Genomic DNA, 17,618 nt, shown 5'->3' with positions numbered 1-17,618 from the left:
GGAAGAATGCTTGTTAAAAGAAGTATGGGTGAAACAGAAATATAAAAATCCATACGTTTCAATCAGGTGTAATACCTCATTCATTTGCACAGAGACTCTGACAGTTTAAGTGTTTCTAAAATTGCCTTTTGGGTTCTATTTAAAAATACTAGATTGCGCTTAATTTCTAACATGAAATGTGGATGACTGTTAGTGAAAGAGGATATGCAGAATTTCCAGGGTCAACAAAACTTAAGGTATTTATTGTAGTACTCAAAACCATTTCAGCTTTTCATTCTAAAACTTACTGCTAATTGTACACCATGCGTGCTTCATTAATACTAACTCGCCAGGAAATTCCTTTTCTCAACTATACTTTACTTACATGTTCAAATACATAAGGAAGAGATTACTGAGCCCAAATTTTTAAAGGCTGTCAGGAACCTAGAAAGTTATCTAAGTGACTTAATCTCTAAACACCAGAAAAAAATTAAAGCCCCAAAAAACTAGGTCTAGTATAACCAAAGAATATTATCTAAAAATAGTACATTAAGAAAAAATTTCAAGAGATTATTTATATGCTAAACTAAAGAGTTACTACTGATGTGTGTCTTTCTTTAGATGTACCCTGATGCTGGAAAAATCGGCAGGTAAATAAAAAAAATCTTGAAAAGAACAAGGTTGAAGGTCTCACACTTAACTGATTTCAAAACTTCCTAAAAAAACACTATGGTAATTAAGACAGGTTGGTACTGGCATAAGAAAAAATCAATATAGATCAATGGAATAGAATTGAGAGTACAGAAATAAACCCTCACATTATGGGCAACAGATTTTTCACAAGGATGCCAAGACAATTCAGTTGGGGAAATGATGGTCTTTACAACTGGATGTCCATAGACAGAGCTGGACCACTTCCTTATATCATATACAAATTATTAACTAAAAATGCTATTCTTTCACAGCAGAGATATTTAAAATGACGGCACAAGAGGATTTTTGGTGTGGTATGACGATAATGCCTAAGGGTAAGTAGATACAATTCCAATAACAGTACTGCTTGCTAAAACTAGTTGTGACTTATGCTTTTTGCTCTGTAATTTGTTCATCTCCTAAATGTAGCTGAGGAGATATAATGAAATCAAGCATTGAACAATGCTCTAGAAAAAATGACTTGCATATGATGTGAGGAGGACTGTGGAGGGAAGCTGGTGTAGTTATTGGCTCTTCAAGGACATTAGCCTCCAACTAGCCAAGAGCCAGGAAGAAAGAGATGTAACCAGAGGTGCCTCAGTTTCAGCCCTGGACATACAGCAGACAGATGTCTAATTCCATCCAAATGGCAAGTGTCAAGTCAGGAGTAACACTGACATCTCTTACTAAGCATCTCAATATAAAATATAAGAGCAAGGCAAAATCAGTAACACAAGAAATAACAGATGTTGGCAAGGAGAAAAAAGAACCCTCATACACTGTTGGTGGGAATGCAAACTGGTGCAGCCACTCTGGAAAACAGTAGTTTCCTCAAAAAGTTAAAAATAGAATTATCCCATGAGCCAGCAATCACATTACTGGGTATTTACCCAAAGAATCCAAAAACACTAGTTCAGAGGGATACATGCATCCTTATGTTTATTGCAGCATTATTTACCATAGCCAAATTATGGAAGCAGCCCAAGTATCCGTTGACTGATGAATGGATCAAGATGTGGTACACACACACACACACACACACACACACACACACACACACACACTGCAGTATTTTTCAGCCATAAATAATGAAATATTGTCATTTGCAATCATATGGATAGAGTATAATGGTAAGCAAAGTCAGTCAGAGACAAATACCCTGTGATTCCACTCATATCTAGAATTTAAGAAACAAAACAAATGAACAAAGGGAAAGAGAGAGAGAAACTAATAGACTCTTACAGAAAACAAACTGATGGTTACCAGAGGGGAGGTGGGTAGGGGGATGGGTGAAATAGGTGAAGGGGATTAAGGAGAGGACTTGTCATCATGAGCACCAGGTGATGTATGGCAATATTGAATCACTATAGTGTACACCTGAAACTAATATTATACTGTATATTACCTGGAATTAAAACAAAAACTTAAAAATAAAAACATATATATGAGCAAAGTGTATCACAGTCAAAATCCCCAAATGGGAGATGACACAAGAAACCGATAATGGAAATGAAAGGTTAAGAAGAGGAAATGCTCGGTTACCTTTTGGGTATTGGCAGAGTCAGCAAGAACATTTCACAGAAAAGGTGGAGATGATACCTAAACTTAAGTGTTAAGGAATGAGTAGGGGTTGTAAGGTAGAGGGGCAGGAAAAAGATATTTTAGGCAGAGAGAATATGAGTTATGGTTAGACTGGTCAAAAGATGATAAACTTTCTCAAAATATGCAGAGATAATGGAAGTGGATTATTCAAGTACCTCAAGGCTTTTAGAATGGCCAGCCATCACTCTGAAGATTACAAGGTATCCCAGTGACTACAGATTAAAACCAGTGTGGTAAGGTTGATAAGAACTGCATCACTAGATTCTTGACATGGACACTGAATATAACATTTGATACACAATTGCTATTCAGAGTCAGGACTCAGGGGATCTTGGGGGAATATCATCCCAGAGAACAACTTTAACTATAATGCCTAAATTGTCATCAAACACTGCTATGTGCTATTGTTTGTGCACACACACATGCCTGCACTACCAGTAATCTCAGAGAAGTGGCCTCAATTCTCAGTACTTTATTTGCAATCTGGCTTTCAAATTAATTGCAAGTAGGAAAATCAACTCAAAACAGGAAGAGGCATACTTACAAATTCTGAGCATTATCCTTCATGAATTAAGTGTTAATCCACAAACTATTTCAAACAGACTACTTTGTTCTAATCTCCAAATGGACACACCTTATTTGATTTCACAATGTTTTTATCTAGTTGATACCTTGTTCCTCTTTCTTGCAATTCATGTTGTCTGTCTATCCCCTGAGACTTTAATCCCGATTATACTGACTCCCAATGGTATCTTAATTCCCCAGATCTCATTATTTATTTTAAAAATCATCTGTTCAGGGCGCCTGGGTGGCTCAGTTTGTTGGGCAACTGCCTTCGGCTCAGGTCATGATCCTGGAGTCCCGGGATCGAGTCCCACATCGGGCTCCCTGCTCAGTGGGGAGTCTGCTTCTCCCTCTGACCCTCCCCCCTCTCATGTGCTCTCTGTCTCTCATTTTCTCTCTCAAATTAAAAAAAAAATCATCTGTTCAGTTTTTAATATATGACCTTTATGGGACAAAGGCTTTGAATCACTGTAGTTAAGGGGGGGAAACCCTTTTTGGAGGGGGATGGGTGGCAGTCCCTGGATACTGCTGTTGTTTTCACCAAGGGAGCTAAGAGACAGCAGAATACTTTAAACTGATACCAATTTTCTTTCCTAATGAAGTGGAAACTACCATCATAATAGACAAGATTTTCCCACCCAACGTACCTATTTCCAAGCAAATATACTCGGTATTAGGGAGGAATATATAAAATAAGCTGTGTACTGATCAAATGAAAGATTCTTTGAATGAGGAAAGTTCTATGGTTGTCCTGATCCCAACACATGATATATAATAGTGCCATGATGGTATGTTTGCTTACTTTCAGAAATTGATATGTCATTCACGTTAAAGAAAATTTAAAGAAAAAACAGTAAAAACATTCACAGGTAAGGAAGTAATGTTATAAAAATAAATTATCAAAATAGAATAAAAAGGAGAATGGGGAGATGAAAGGAGCCAAAAACAATCTGAAAAACTGTGATCCATCATTAGAACCAGATGGCATTCATCAGAGACTTCAAAGTTAACTGAGCTACTCACAAAAAAATGCAGTTTATCACTAAAAAAGAAGTATCCTACTGGAAAATTCAATACCTCTGAATACTGGATCAGGATGACCCTGGACTTATATCAGTTGTGTTAGACCAGATGAAGGATCTGCAGTAGATATATATCTAAGTTTTCATTAAGAGAAAAAATATAGCAACAAATCAGTATTTCAACTTTCTGGTTAATCAGGCCAAATTAACACATCAACATTTAAAAACGTTTACAACAAATCAAAATTTTTATTGCACATACATATACACACACAATTTTAAATATACACATTCACCCCTCCCAAATGATGTGTGGTCTTGTTTGAAAATTCTTATCAGATTTGTACAAAATCTGGAGCTTAATTATGAGTATCTGGTAAAAGTTGCCATGGATCAAAACAAAAATATAGAAGTGCAGGGTTATAAGGCCATTGTTAATGATGGAAAAGACAGCAACTTTTCTTAGAAAAAAAAAGATTTCTTAGAAATAATTAAGAAAAACATAACTTAAAAATTACTTTCATCTAGAAAATAAAAATTCAAAGTGCAAATTTCCACTTGACAAAGTCAAGTGACCACTCAATGGATAGGCTTAACGCCTCCATCTAGCTTCTTAGATTATTCTCCTAAGGCTGATCTCCCAACTGAGGAGGGGGCTACCTCTAAGGGAGAAAAAGAAAACCCTCAGCTACCTGTGGTAAAGTAGCAGATTAAATTAGTGGTGACAGGCAATGAGGAGTCTTGAATGAGGATATACTTTCATTGGGGCTTTTTCCTATAGGCATGGAGAAATCATAGGTGACATGATAGTTTACACATTTTAGAAAGACTTACTGACCTTGACATCCAGTTTGAACTGCTTAAGGAACGTGCTCCGTTAACAAGAGCTTCTGATCTACTTGTCCTGCCTCTGTACATGCATCTTCACATTAGGACTGCCACGAGGTGGTTTTTAGCCAGCAAATCTGATTCATGTTATTCACTCACCTAAAACACTCCCCATCATGTAGGAGATAATCCAAGTTCTTTTGCTAGGTCCACAGACTCCTTTTTAATACAACCCTTGCCCCCTTTTCAGGCTTGTCTCTCAGGCTTGTCTCCACCACATCATTTTAGGCTATGATAATACATACTTGTAGGGCATCGTCAAGCCTTTCCTCATGCAGCTTCCTCTATTAAAAAGGCCTACCTCAGCTGGCAAAGACCTTGGCTTATGTATGGAGAAGCCTACCCAAACCTCTCTGGTAGGTAAGAAGCACATGTGACAGTTACCTCTTTGCTTCAGTGTGATCTTTTACTGCACTTCTGCATTATTATCCTCTACAAGACAAGTGTTTCCTTCGGAGCAGGAATTTTGTCTTATTACTTTTTTGTGCCTTCAGGATTTAGCATGTAATTAGTGCTCAATAAATGCTCGGTAAAACTCAGAGCCTAAGAAAATCAAGTGTCCTTTTTAATCTGTAAGGCAAATTGTCTGTGTGCTCTCTTGTTTTTAATCAGGGAGATTCTACTAACTACTTTTGGAGACCATTTGGCCTGAAGGAGAACAAAGATCCAAATCGTGAAATATCCACAACCTCATAAATAAGGGCCTGAGCACTAGACAGCTTCTTGGTTCTTCTAAGATGGTTATCAGATGTAGTCTTTTATTCCATTTTATCTCTCACTACTTCTCTCTTTACTCTGAAGCTTTAAGCAGTTTCTGAAATGTCCCTGGATGACACCTGGCTCTTTTTTTTCTCCCTGAGGCTCAGGTACTCTATCCAACTTCCTGCCTGCTAGAGTCTTTCCTAGTCCTCTGGTCTCTCTCACTTCTTCCATGAAGCCAATTATGATCATCCCTTTCAAGCAAATTTTTTCTCTATCCATTCCTCTATCCACTGATGGGAGCTTAACCTAGTTACTGGTATGTGTGTCTCTTCTCTATTTAGACTACAAGCAAGACAGAAACTATGTCATGTCCTTTTAAAATATTTTCCAAAGTGACTTATCCCAATGTCACTCCCAGCTCAAATACTCTATAAATATTTAGATTAACTGATACGTGACTGACAGTTTAAAGGGGAAAGAGCCCAGTCATACTCAGGATAGAAAGAATGGTCAAGGTAGAAAGGCACTAATCAGTAAATCCAAAGATGCACATTTCAGCATGATATTAATATACCTCTGCTTTGGGGTGCCTGGGTGGCTCAGTCGTTAAGCGGCTGACTTCGGCTCGGGTCATGATCCCGGGGTCCTGGGATCGAGCCCCGCATCGGGCTCCCTGCTTGGCGGGAAGCCTGCTTCTCCCTCTCCCACTCCCCCTGCTTGTGTTCCTGCTCTCGCTGTCTCTGTCTCTGTCAAATAAATAAAATCTTTAAAAAAAATATATACCTCTGCTTTATTTATATAACCCTTTACATTTTATAAAATCATCTCCTAAGCATCTCGGTATTAAACTGCCAGATAAGAAAGATTATTATTTTTATTGTAATTATGAGAAAATAGAAGTTCAGAGAGTATAATGTATTTAAAGTCACACAACTAAAACATGAACTGGATTCTTGTCTATAAGTTTAGTGTTCTTTTCACTATACTATGCTCTCAACCTCAGGAAGAGACCAAATTTCAGGGGCTGTAAGTACAAAGGACAATAGCTATCAGTCAATAAGCAAAAGGACTTAGCAGGTACTATGTACAATCTGAGTACCTAAAACAATAAAAAATGAGGAAAGTAAAAAATAACAGTGATGGAAAAGCCCCAGCATAAGATTACCGATATTTCATAAGCTCTATCCGAATCCTTGGTGGTGACTTTCTATAAGGAGCTTAATATTCATGAGAGTAAGGTAAACGTATAAGTTCCAATGTCCATAAAGTCACACAGCAGGTACCATGTGCTGCAGAGTACTTTAAAAAGAGAGGGGGGGACCCTTCCTCTCCCCAACTTACATGAAAACAAGCACTCGCCTGTGCATACACTCCTTGGCTAGGTCAGGAAGAAGGCAACCTGAAAAAAAGGGAGTATCTTAAATATGTATAATGGATTGAATGGTGACTCAAGAGAGATATTCACCTGGAACCTCAGATGTGTCCTTATGTGGAATAAGGGTCTCTGCAGATATAATTAAGGTAAATATCTTGAGATGAGATCATCCCGGATTAGGGTGGGCTCTAAATGCAATGACTGAAGTCTTTACAAGAGATAGAAAAGGAGGAGACACAAGGACATAGGGAAGCAGGCTATATGAAGACAGAAGCAGAAGTAGGCGTTACACGGCCAAAGCCAAGGATGACTGATGCTCCCAGATTCTCCTTTAGAGGCTTCAGAGGCAATGTGGCCCTGCTGACATCTTGATTCCAGCCTTCTGGCCTTCAGAACTGTGACAGAATAAATTTGTTTTTCTAGGCCACCAGTTTGTGGTAATTTGTTCCAGGTGACCTTTGGAAACTCATACAGTTTATATCAGTTGAACTATTTGAATTAAAATTTCTCTCTCTACAAGCAGGTAATGCGATTCTCCTAGATAACTATATGATTAAGGCTTCAAAGAAGTGTGTAGCTAATTCAGTCTCTGGTTCAAGAATGGCTTCATATAAAAAGTGACATTTAAGCTAAGATTTTAAATATAAGTATGAGAGAAAGAGAAAGGGAGGAGGTTTACACCGATAAGTGTAACTTATGCAGTACATAACTTAAAAAAAAAAAGTCCGTAAGTATTTGAAAATGTGTTTGAGTTTCTACAAGTATGCGTGACTTTCACAGCAGGGTCCAAAGATCAGCTAATATTAATAATATGACAATAACTTCTGATAATTATCCATATATAAGATGAATTCAGAATCTGATTAATGTATTATCACAAGGGATATCAACAAACATGAAATTTTAGAAGAAGGTGACAATATAAAGAGAACAATCCGATTCCTTCACGTATACACTGCTTGCCTTAATTGGTTTACTCTGAAATCCCATTTTAAGTGAGAATCCTGAAGAGATGGAGATTTGCCAGTTTGTTCTGAATACTGCTAACTAGAAGTGAATAACAATGGTCCAATGAATCATTTCTAAGCTGTTTTAAAAAACCTTTCGCTAAAAAATTCCTCTACATCACAGTAGTTGTGGATTTTACATCAAAGAGCTGCCTGTATTCATCATTTCATTAATAAACAGTAATTCAGAAACTCTGACATTTCTGACAATGATGCCATATACAGGCAATTAAAAAAAAATTGCAACCAACCTACATTCTTCAAGTAAGTGAAAGTTGATAGAAGAACGTGAATTAAATTTTTATAACCTTAAATAATGCATTAAGTAGCTGTGGTTACCTGACTTAATAAGAAGCACAGGCTTGAGTGCCCTGGAACAGTAGGTCAAAAATCGGTAACGGAGGAACACTTTCCTTTTTTATTGTTCAATATTCAGATAATTCAAATGTTCTAAGAAAGAGGTACTAAAATAAAGAAACGAAAGACACTGATTTGAAGAGTTCTCATATTGTGCTCGAGGGTTGGGTTTTGTTTATTTAAGTATTTATTTCCTTACTACCATGGACATTTTCAAAAGAACTCTGGCGTTCTGGATATAATGGGGGGGGGGTGATGTTCTTTAGAGGATGTTACATCTCCCTGAGGCAGAACAAATGGTTATGCTTTTTGTTTCTACCCTGTGCCTACTACTCTATGCTTATTTTCCCCCCACTAAGGACTTGAAGTAAAATAGGAAAGCCATAAAAATGAATGACAATGGTTATTAGTATAGACACAGGATGAACAATCTCTTCTTGAACATGTTTACAGATGAACTCTTTGGGATGTCTAAGCTCCTAAAAAATATGATCTGCTTAAGAGGAAAATGACCCTGACTAGTATTTCCCAAATCAAATTCCATGGAACACTAGTATCCCATGAAATGTTAATGTGTGCTAGCTGAGAAAGATAGTGGTCTACTATTTGGGAAACTACAGTATAATATTTATCTCCTGGTCACAAAAATTAGCATACTAAAGTCCTGAAGTAAGGAAGCTATAAGTTTAAGTCAGTAACTGCAAATTATTTGATCATGAAATTCTTTGTGTAAAAAGGCGTTATATATATAATACTCTTATCTTATGATTCTATGGAGTCCTGAAATATCATCCCTAAAAACATAAACAGCATACTAAATTTACATTAGCCCTGCCTACTTTGGTCACATAGACAAATGAAAACAATGAGAACACAATTTTCTATGAATATCTCTCAAAAGCATGACAGCAAAAAATGAATTTTTTTTTCGGTCCATTACCTAAAAGTTTAATTCATTTAGGCTCTAAGAATGTATAAATTCATATGGTGGGATGTACTCAGAGTTTCATGTAATAAAAGGAAAACAGGATTGTGCTCTATATAGAAACAACTATAACTTCTGATACATAAAAATATCACATTAACGGGGGGGAAGTATTAACATCATAATCTGTTCAGATGTTTCATAAGGAAAAAGATCAAGAACAGGAATCTTTCTCTGAAGCATCAAATTCCATGTAGTCTAAGGGTCATGAGAAAGAAAGGGTGTTATTACCTTATACTTGAGAATTATATTACAACTGGCTGATTATTCAGGATTAATGAGCTCAGGGTTAGGATTTCAGTGGCCATATGGGCAACTGTAATGAGTTGCCTGGAGCTAGGCCTCTGCCAATACTGCCAATCAGCATGGTAGGGGTCCCTAAACCCACCAGCAATTTGGCTCTGCTCCAGCAGGGGACCACCTCAACCCAGTGGCTCTACATCAGTCCAGTGGTTCCACATCAACCCAGTCTTGGCCTCATCTCCATCTGGGTCCAGGATGCTAATCACTGGGCATGCGACTAATAGCTTGGAACCAAGCCTCAACTTGTATACCTTTTCCAGTAACTGAGTCCTCAACCCGTTGCGCTGATTCCGTAAGCTGTCTGATTTGATGCCTCACCCAGAATCTATGTTCCTCTTAACTTGTTTCTCTCAGGTTTTTTAATGGCTTGAGACCTGTCCCTAAAGTCCAGTTTATTTGTGATTGTGTTCCTCCTGACAAAGATTCTCTCCTTGACCAAACTTTGGTTTCCTAAAGGCTCCTCTGAATCCTTTTCTTGATTGGGCCTCACCAGCCCAGTTTTTGCAAGAATCCTGTTAAGTCAGTTCAGAGAGAATCTCCCATCCTCCATATCTGATGTGGTTCCTCATCCTCTACCATCCTCCAGGTGATACCTCATTATGTGATATCTCACCCTGGCCTGCCTTTAGCAAGAATCTTGTCAAGTCTGTTTAGCCATATTTCCTCTTAGTAATTTTCCACCCCCCTGCCCCTAACCTGCTCCTTGGCTAAAAATCCCTGTCTTTCCTTGTATTTGGAATTGAGCACGGTTCTAGACCTGTTTATACTTAATTGACATCTATTTTATCATCTTTGTGGCATTCTCTGCCTGCTGTCTCTGGGCCTTCCTCATGACAGGGCCCAAGCGGATGCTCAGCCTATCAAAGGGAGAATCTTCATATGCCACCTGCTGTGACCAGCATTATTTTTCTAATCTCAGGAATTTCTTTACAGGACTGAGCAATCACCTGACTTCATTAACAAAGGCATATTATTAAATTCTAGTGTGGGTCTTCATTATCTCTTGCTTTGGCAAATATCCATGCCCGATATGTGTCCTACTCATCTAGCCATACGCTCCTGGAATAAGAGACCTTAGAAGTTACCTATTGCAGTGGTTCTCCACAAATTTTCTACCTTGATACACCTGATCAATTACACTCACATGTGCAATGAATTCTTAAGGGAATACACAGATATACTTGTTTTCTTTCTACACAGACTCTAGTACATGTATAACTGGCTCCCTAGCTGTAAACCTGCCTTCTCTTTATTTTACTGATATTTGAAAGATGAAGTTGAAAGGATGTGAATATAAATGAACTATCTCATTTACAAACTAGGAAATCTTAACCATGAGGGCAAATAACTTCTCTAAAATCAGAGAGTCAGTTAGAAGCAGAAGTCAAATTAATACTCAGGTCTCTGCCTCCTTTTCCAGCGAGCTTTCTATGAAACAGTACTATCTATGATCATTGCTGCTGGAAAAAAACCCTCAAAGTCCTAGTAGGTTATTAGCATTACTTTTACTCATGCGGGTGCATATTTAAAAAGCTTTCAAATATCATTCATGAACTGGCTTGCAAAAAATTCCAATAAGCTTCCAGACACTTTTTCACCTCTTTTCCCACCCCTCCCCCCCTCCAGTTGTGGAAATTAGGTGTATGGTGCTTTAACAAAGACAGCTTGATTGCTGTTGTTACTGCTCAACCACACTTCCTGCTATTAATTGCTTTATAATGATAATTACAATTAGTAGTACAAGATATTTTCTTTTCTAATTGGCTATTACTGGTGAATAGCAGCTTGTTACATAACAGAAAACTGTGTTAAATAACCACAATTACAATTCTGAGGTCCTTCTCTTAAAAAACAAATCTGTGGGGGCGCCTGGGTGGCTCAGATGGTTGGGCGTCTGCCTTCGGTTCAGGTCGTGATTCCGGGGTCCTGGGATCGAGCCCCACATCAGGCTCCTGGCTCGGTGGGGAGCCTGCTTCTCCCTCTCCCTCTGCCTCTCTCCCTGCTCATACTCTCTCTCTCTCTCTGTATCTCTGTGTCTCAAATGAATAAAAAGTCTTTAAAAAAACAAAACAAATCTGTGTAACTTTTTGATGAAAACACTAAAATTTTATTTTATTTTTTCTTATAAGGCAGGGCCTCTGTAATTACTTGGGGGAGGATGCATCTTTCAGTTAAGAGAAAGCACAAAATGAGGACAGTGTTAGAGAAACCAGGAGCCAGAACATGCATTTCCTTTCTTTTAAAAATAAACACATTTAAAAGCTTTCAGCTCCTTAGTCAATGCATACAAATTGCAGATTCAAATGTATCTACTTCTTCCCACACTGTGATATGGAAACAGAAAGGACTCTCCAATTAGCTCTGATAAAATATGACTGCAGAGTCCCGCCAATCACAGTGAAATGTTCCCATTGATAAAGCCGGGGGTTCTTCTTCATTTGTGCCTCATATATAGGACCCAGCATGGAGCCAATGCACAGTCACCACTCAACCAACACCAAATGCCATCACTGCATGGCACTGTAGAAGATGAAATAATCTTAAGGTATATGTGACAGTCTTTGCCCCTAAAGGGTTTACATATTACAAAATCAAGGGTATGTCTTGACTCAAACTCTTATGTTGATTAGTCTGCAATCAGTTAAGTCATATCCAGACTTTTCTAGTAGTTGTAGTCATAATAATAACGAGGTCAAACGACTTGCCTGAGCTCACCCAGGTTGTAACTGACAGTTACTTTTGAATCCATTTTTTTCCTATTCCGAAGACCTGTCGCAGCCTCTTGTGATACTTTCATCAGCAGCATCATTCATCCCTATATTCATTCACTGCTTCACTCAACCTCCCAAAAAGATAGGTAGTTAACTGCAGCATTTTCATGATAAAATGGAGACTCAGAGGTTAAATAATTTTTCCCAAACTCACACCGCTATAAAGCAGCAAATTCATGATCAGAGTCTGGTATTTCAGACTTTGAATACATTTTTTCTTTCCACACATTTTTACTCAATGTATCCCACATTGACTTAAATCACTTAAAATATTCTACGACTTGTCAATTGTTGACACCCCCTCCCCAAATGAAGCAAAGGTTTAAGTCCTGTTTATTTCTAGAAACTTTACTTGGTCCCTACAGCTAAAGATAGCACCCAACCCCAGTTGGCTCTCTTGCAAAGAAATGACACTGGTCACAAAGAGTATTAGCTGAGATGAAAACAGAGGCAGAAGACTGATCAGTCAAATCCATTACCACTTTTGGAAAAAGCTGCTCTGCGCACGTTTGGATCAATAAGGTCAGTTAGAACACACTTGTTTCAGCAAGAGATGACAATTGTTTAAGATGCTGTCAGTGAAAGGCCAATCCATTCAGAGTGTGGTGAGTTTGTTAAATAAATCGTAGCAAAACTGAACTCTAATTCTGTATCAAAGTTCTCCAAAAACAGCTAACAGAAACATGTAAAGATTCAATCACTGGAGATGGCAGTATACTGCTTTGTTTCTATTTACTCATGGATTTATGTTTAGAAGAAAGTATAATTTTTATTACATGAATCTGGTCAACATTATCTTCAATTTTTCAAGATGGGAAGTGTATGTGTTGTGGAGGATGGCACTGTTTTTTTGCATGAATGGAAGGTCTTTGTCAACGCAATGAGAAGTGTACGTAAATTCTGTGATACTCCAAGTAATCCCGCAACAGGAGCCTCGTCATGAAACAGAAAAGACACATTAAGGTTGTAGTACTCAAAATCATTACCTGTATCACCTCTGGCACACATGCTAAAGATGAGCCTATACCTGTGTCTGAAGTAGGTCACCATTTATTGAAGACCAGTCTACTACATTTATCATCTGGGTCATTATTTCAACATTTCAGCAAGAGAGATTTGATTATTACCCATTTTACAGATAAGAAACTGAGATTCTGAGGCTGATTAACTTGCCTATGGGTGTTAAGTAACCAGGATTTGATCTTACATTGGCCTGACCTCAAAATGTGCCCACATACTCTCCTATACCACACTGCCTTTCTAGAGTAACATTAGCTTTGGAACATATTTATGTTCAAGGAAAGTCTGTTTCAGACCTTATCCACTGTCATTATAATAGTAAATAGGATAAAAGGTCTGTTTTGGTTACCGTGTAACCTTGTACAAGCCACTCTTGCACCAGTTTCCTCACTTATAAATGAAAAGGGGGTAATATGAGTATCTACTTCAGGGATGCTGTGAGGATGAAATGATATAAGACCTATGACAGCATTTGAAACAGTCCTTGGCACACAGCTGCTGCTCAACAAATGTTAGCTACTTGAATCAGCACCACCATTATTATAATATCCTCTTTTATAAAATTTCCTCTTAATATCCTACAAGTTAATTTCCACATATTTTTCATAGGAAAACAAAGGATGTTTTGAAGGAGGCCTCCTCAGAATCTTACACCAAACCCACAAGATGAGGTTTCTATAATTCTTTTTCTTCCATGACATCCTCTAGCCTTGTACCTTGCAAGGCCATCCCAGTGTGCAAGATTATCCGAACGTGCTGACTCTGAATGTGGGTATGTGTGTGGGGAGCTGGGGATGAGGGGGCAGCACTGGGTAGGGGTGAGAAGGGGTATGAAGATAATATAAAAGGCTTTCAGAGCACATAGTTGCAATACTAGTACAGAGCACCAACAGACACTGACGACCCCCAGGAATGCAAGGGCAGCCTAAGCAGGTATCACCAACACATTCCTAAGCTTCTCCTTGGTTATGACACAATGTAGATTGCTTCCTAAGTAAATACAGAATCAGAGGGTAGGCAGTTTTATAGTTCATTTAGGCATACCTTTACACTGAAAACAACTAATATTTATTAAATTCCAAGATGGTAAAAGGAAATAATGCCAGGCTGTCACAGATATATAACTGAATGAAATAATCACAACTCTGCAAAGTAGGTATTATATTCATATTTTCATAAATGCAGCAGCATATGTAATAAAGCTATACACAACTACTAAACATCAGAACTGAAATTCAAATATAGTTTTTCCAAGATGGGGTCTAGCTCTCTTTCCACTGTCACTACAAATGTATGAGACTGGACTTAAGCTGGAAATAGGACAACCTGTGGAAAACCAGATAACTCCCAGATGATGGAGCACTGATTTCAATTTCTATGAGGCAGCTCATTCAGTTATGGGTTCAAGGTTATAAAGGATAGGCATGAACTATTTTTTTTTAAATTTAATCATCTAAACAACACTAATACTTAAAAAAAAAAAAATTTTTTTTTTTATGGGTTCAAGGTTATAAAGGATAGGCATGAACTATTTTTTTTTAAATTTAATCATCTAAACAACACTAATACTTAAAAAAAAAAAAAGACTGAAAACTATGTGAGAATGCTAACTATGACTACCTGTTACAGAATATCATCTTCATGATGATATATTCTGCATTTCCTAGTTGGTGTGCATTAACTTCCACAAGCATAAAACATATACTTTTATGGGTTCAAGGTTATAAAGGATAGGCATGAACTATTTTTTTTTAAATTTAATCATCTAAACAACACTAATACTTAAAAAAAAAAAAAAGACTGAAAACTATGTGAGAATGCTAACTATGACTACCTGTTACAGAATATCATCTTCATGATGATATATTCTGCATTTCCTAGTTGGTGTGCATTAACTTCCACAAGCATAAAACATATACTCAAAAGATCAACAAGGAAATAAAGGCTTTAAATGACACACTGGACCAAACGGACCTCACAGATATATTCAGAACATTCCATCAGAAAGCAACAGAATACACATTCTTCTCTAGTGCTTATGGAACGTTCTCCAGAACAGATCACATCCTAGGTCACAAATCAGGTCTCAACCGGTATCAAAAGATGGGGATCATTCCCTGCATATTTTTGGACCCCACAATGCTTTGAAACTAGAACTCAATCACAAGAGGAAGCTGGAAAGAACTCAAATACATGGAGGCTAAAGAGCATCCTACTAAAGAATAAATGGGTCAACCAAGAAATTAAAGAATTAAAAAAATTCATGGAGACAAATGAAAATGAAAACACAACTGTTCAAAATCTTTGGGATGCAGCAAAGGCAGTCCTAGGAGGAAAGTATATAGCAATACAAGCCTTTCTCAAGAAACAAGAAAGGTCTCAAATACACAACCTAACCCTACACCTAAAGGAGCTGTTGAAAGAACAGCAAATAAAGCCTAAACCCAGCAGGAGAAGAGAAATAACAGAGATCAGAGCAGAAATCAATAAAATAGAAACCAAAAGAACAGCAGAACAGATCAATGAAACTAGGAGCTGCTTCTTTGAAAGAATTAATAAGATTGATAAACCCCTGGCCAGACTTACCAGAAAGAAAAGAGAAAGGACCCAAACAAATAAAATCATGAATGAAAGAGGAGAGATCACAACCAACACCAAAGAAATACAAACAATTATAAGATTATATTATGAGCAACTATATGCCAGCAAATTAGACAATCTGGAAGAAATGGACGCATTCCTAGAGATGTATCAACTACCAAAACTGAATCAGGAAGAAACAGAAAACTTGAACAGACCTATAACCACTAAGGAAATTGAAGTCATCAAAAATCTCCCAACAAAAGCCCAGGGCCAGATGGCTTCCCAGGGGAATTCTACCAAACATTTAAAGAAGAATTAATACCTATTCTTCTGAAACTGTTCCAAAAAATAGAAATGGAAGGAAAACTTCCAAACTCGTTTTATGAGGCCACCATTACCTTGATCCCAAAACCAGACAAAGACCCCATTAAAAAGGAGAATTACAGACCAATATCCCTGATGAACATGGATGCAAAAATTCTCACCAAAATACTAGCCAATGGGATCCAAGAGTGGTGAAGAATTATTCACCACGACCAAGTGGGATTTATTCCCGGGCTGCAAGGTTGGTTCAACATCCACAAATCAATCAATGTGATACAATACATTAATAAAAGAAAGAACAAGAACCATATGGTCCTCTCAATAGATGCAGAAAAAGCATTGACAAAGTACAGCATCCTTTCTTGATTAAAACTCTTCAGAGTGTAGGGATAGAGGGAACATACCTCAATATCATAAAAGCCATCTATGAAAAACCCACAGCGAATATCATTCTTAACAGGGAAAAACTGAGAGCTTTTCCCCTAAGGTCAGGAACACTGCAGGGATGTCCACTATCATCACTGCTATTCAACATAGTACTAGAAGTCCTAGCCTCAGCAATCAAACAAAAAGAAATCAAAGGCATCCGAATCGGCAAAGAAGTCAAACTCTCACTCATTGCAGATGATATGATACTTTATGTGGAAAACCCAAAAGACTCCACCCCAAAACTGCTAGAACTCATACAGGAATTCAGTAAAGTGGCAGGATATAAAATCAATGCAAAGAAATCAGTGGCATTTCTATACGCCAACAACAAGACAGAAGAAAGAGAATTAAGGAGTCAATCCCATTTACAATTGCATCCAAAACCGTAAGACACCTAGGAATAAATCTAACCAAAGAGGCAAAGAATCTGTACTCAGAACACTATAGAATACTCATGAAAGAAATTGAGGAAGACAGAAAGAAATGGAAAAACATTCCATGGTCATGGATCAGAAGAACAAATATTGTGACAATGTCTATGCTACCTAGAGCAGTCTACACATTTAATGCCATCCCTATCAAAATACCATGAACTTTTTAAAAGAAATGGAATAATCCCAAAATTTGTATGGAACCAGAAAAGACCCCGAATAAGCCAAAGGAACGTTGAAAAAGAAAAGCAAAGCTGGTGGCATCACAATTCCGGACTTCAAGCTCTATTACAAAGCTGTAATCATCAAGACAGTATAGTACTGGCACAAAAACAGACATATAGATCAATGGAACAGAACAGAGAGCCCAGAAATGGACCCTCAACTCTATGGTCAACTAATTTGACAAAGCAGGAAAGAATGTCCAAAGGAAAAAAGACAGTCTCTTCAACAAATGGTGTTGGGAAAACTGGACAGCCACATGCAGAAGAATGAAACTGGACCATTTCCTTACACCACACACAAAAACAGACTCAAAATGGACAAAAGACCTAAATGTGAGACAGGAATCCATCAAAATCCT

General features: G+C 37.7%; 1 protein-coding gene across 6 annotated transcripts in view; it reads right to left on the bottom strand.

The window, feature by feature from the left end:
• The window catches only part of ZNF277 (zinc finger protein 277), a 105,822-nt gene that overhangs the window by 82,262 nt on the left and 5,942 nt on the right, over positions 1-17,618 (bottom strand). For 3 of the 6 annotated variants that reach the window (XM_028104823.2, XM_088018532.1, XM_028104826.2), the window contains one exon: positions 6,792-6,849. The exons of the other annotated variants lie outside the window; for them this stretch is intronic. In XM_028104823.2, the coding sequence (XP_027960624.1) occupies positions 6,792-6,849 (58 nt within the window). Of the gene's footprint in view, positions 1-6,791; positions 6,850-17,618 lie in introns of those variants that run through there. 6 annotated transcript variants of the gene reach the window in all.

The sequence above is a fragment of the Eumetopias jubatus genome, unplaced genomic scaffold, assembly GCF_037043125.1.
Source record: "Eumetopias jubatus isolate StellerSeaLion01/CBP00866 unplaced genomic scaffold, mEumJub1_p1.0 scaffold_14, whole genome shotgun sequence".
Classification (NCBI taxonomy): Eukaryota; Metazoa; Chordata; class Mammalia; order Carnivora; family Otariidae; genus Eumetopias; species Eumetopias jubatus.
The sequence above is the reverse complement of the archived record's forward strand: the minus strand, read 5'-3'. Positions and strand labels throughout refer to the sequence as shown.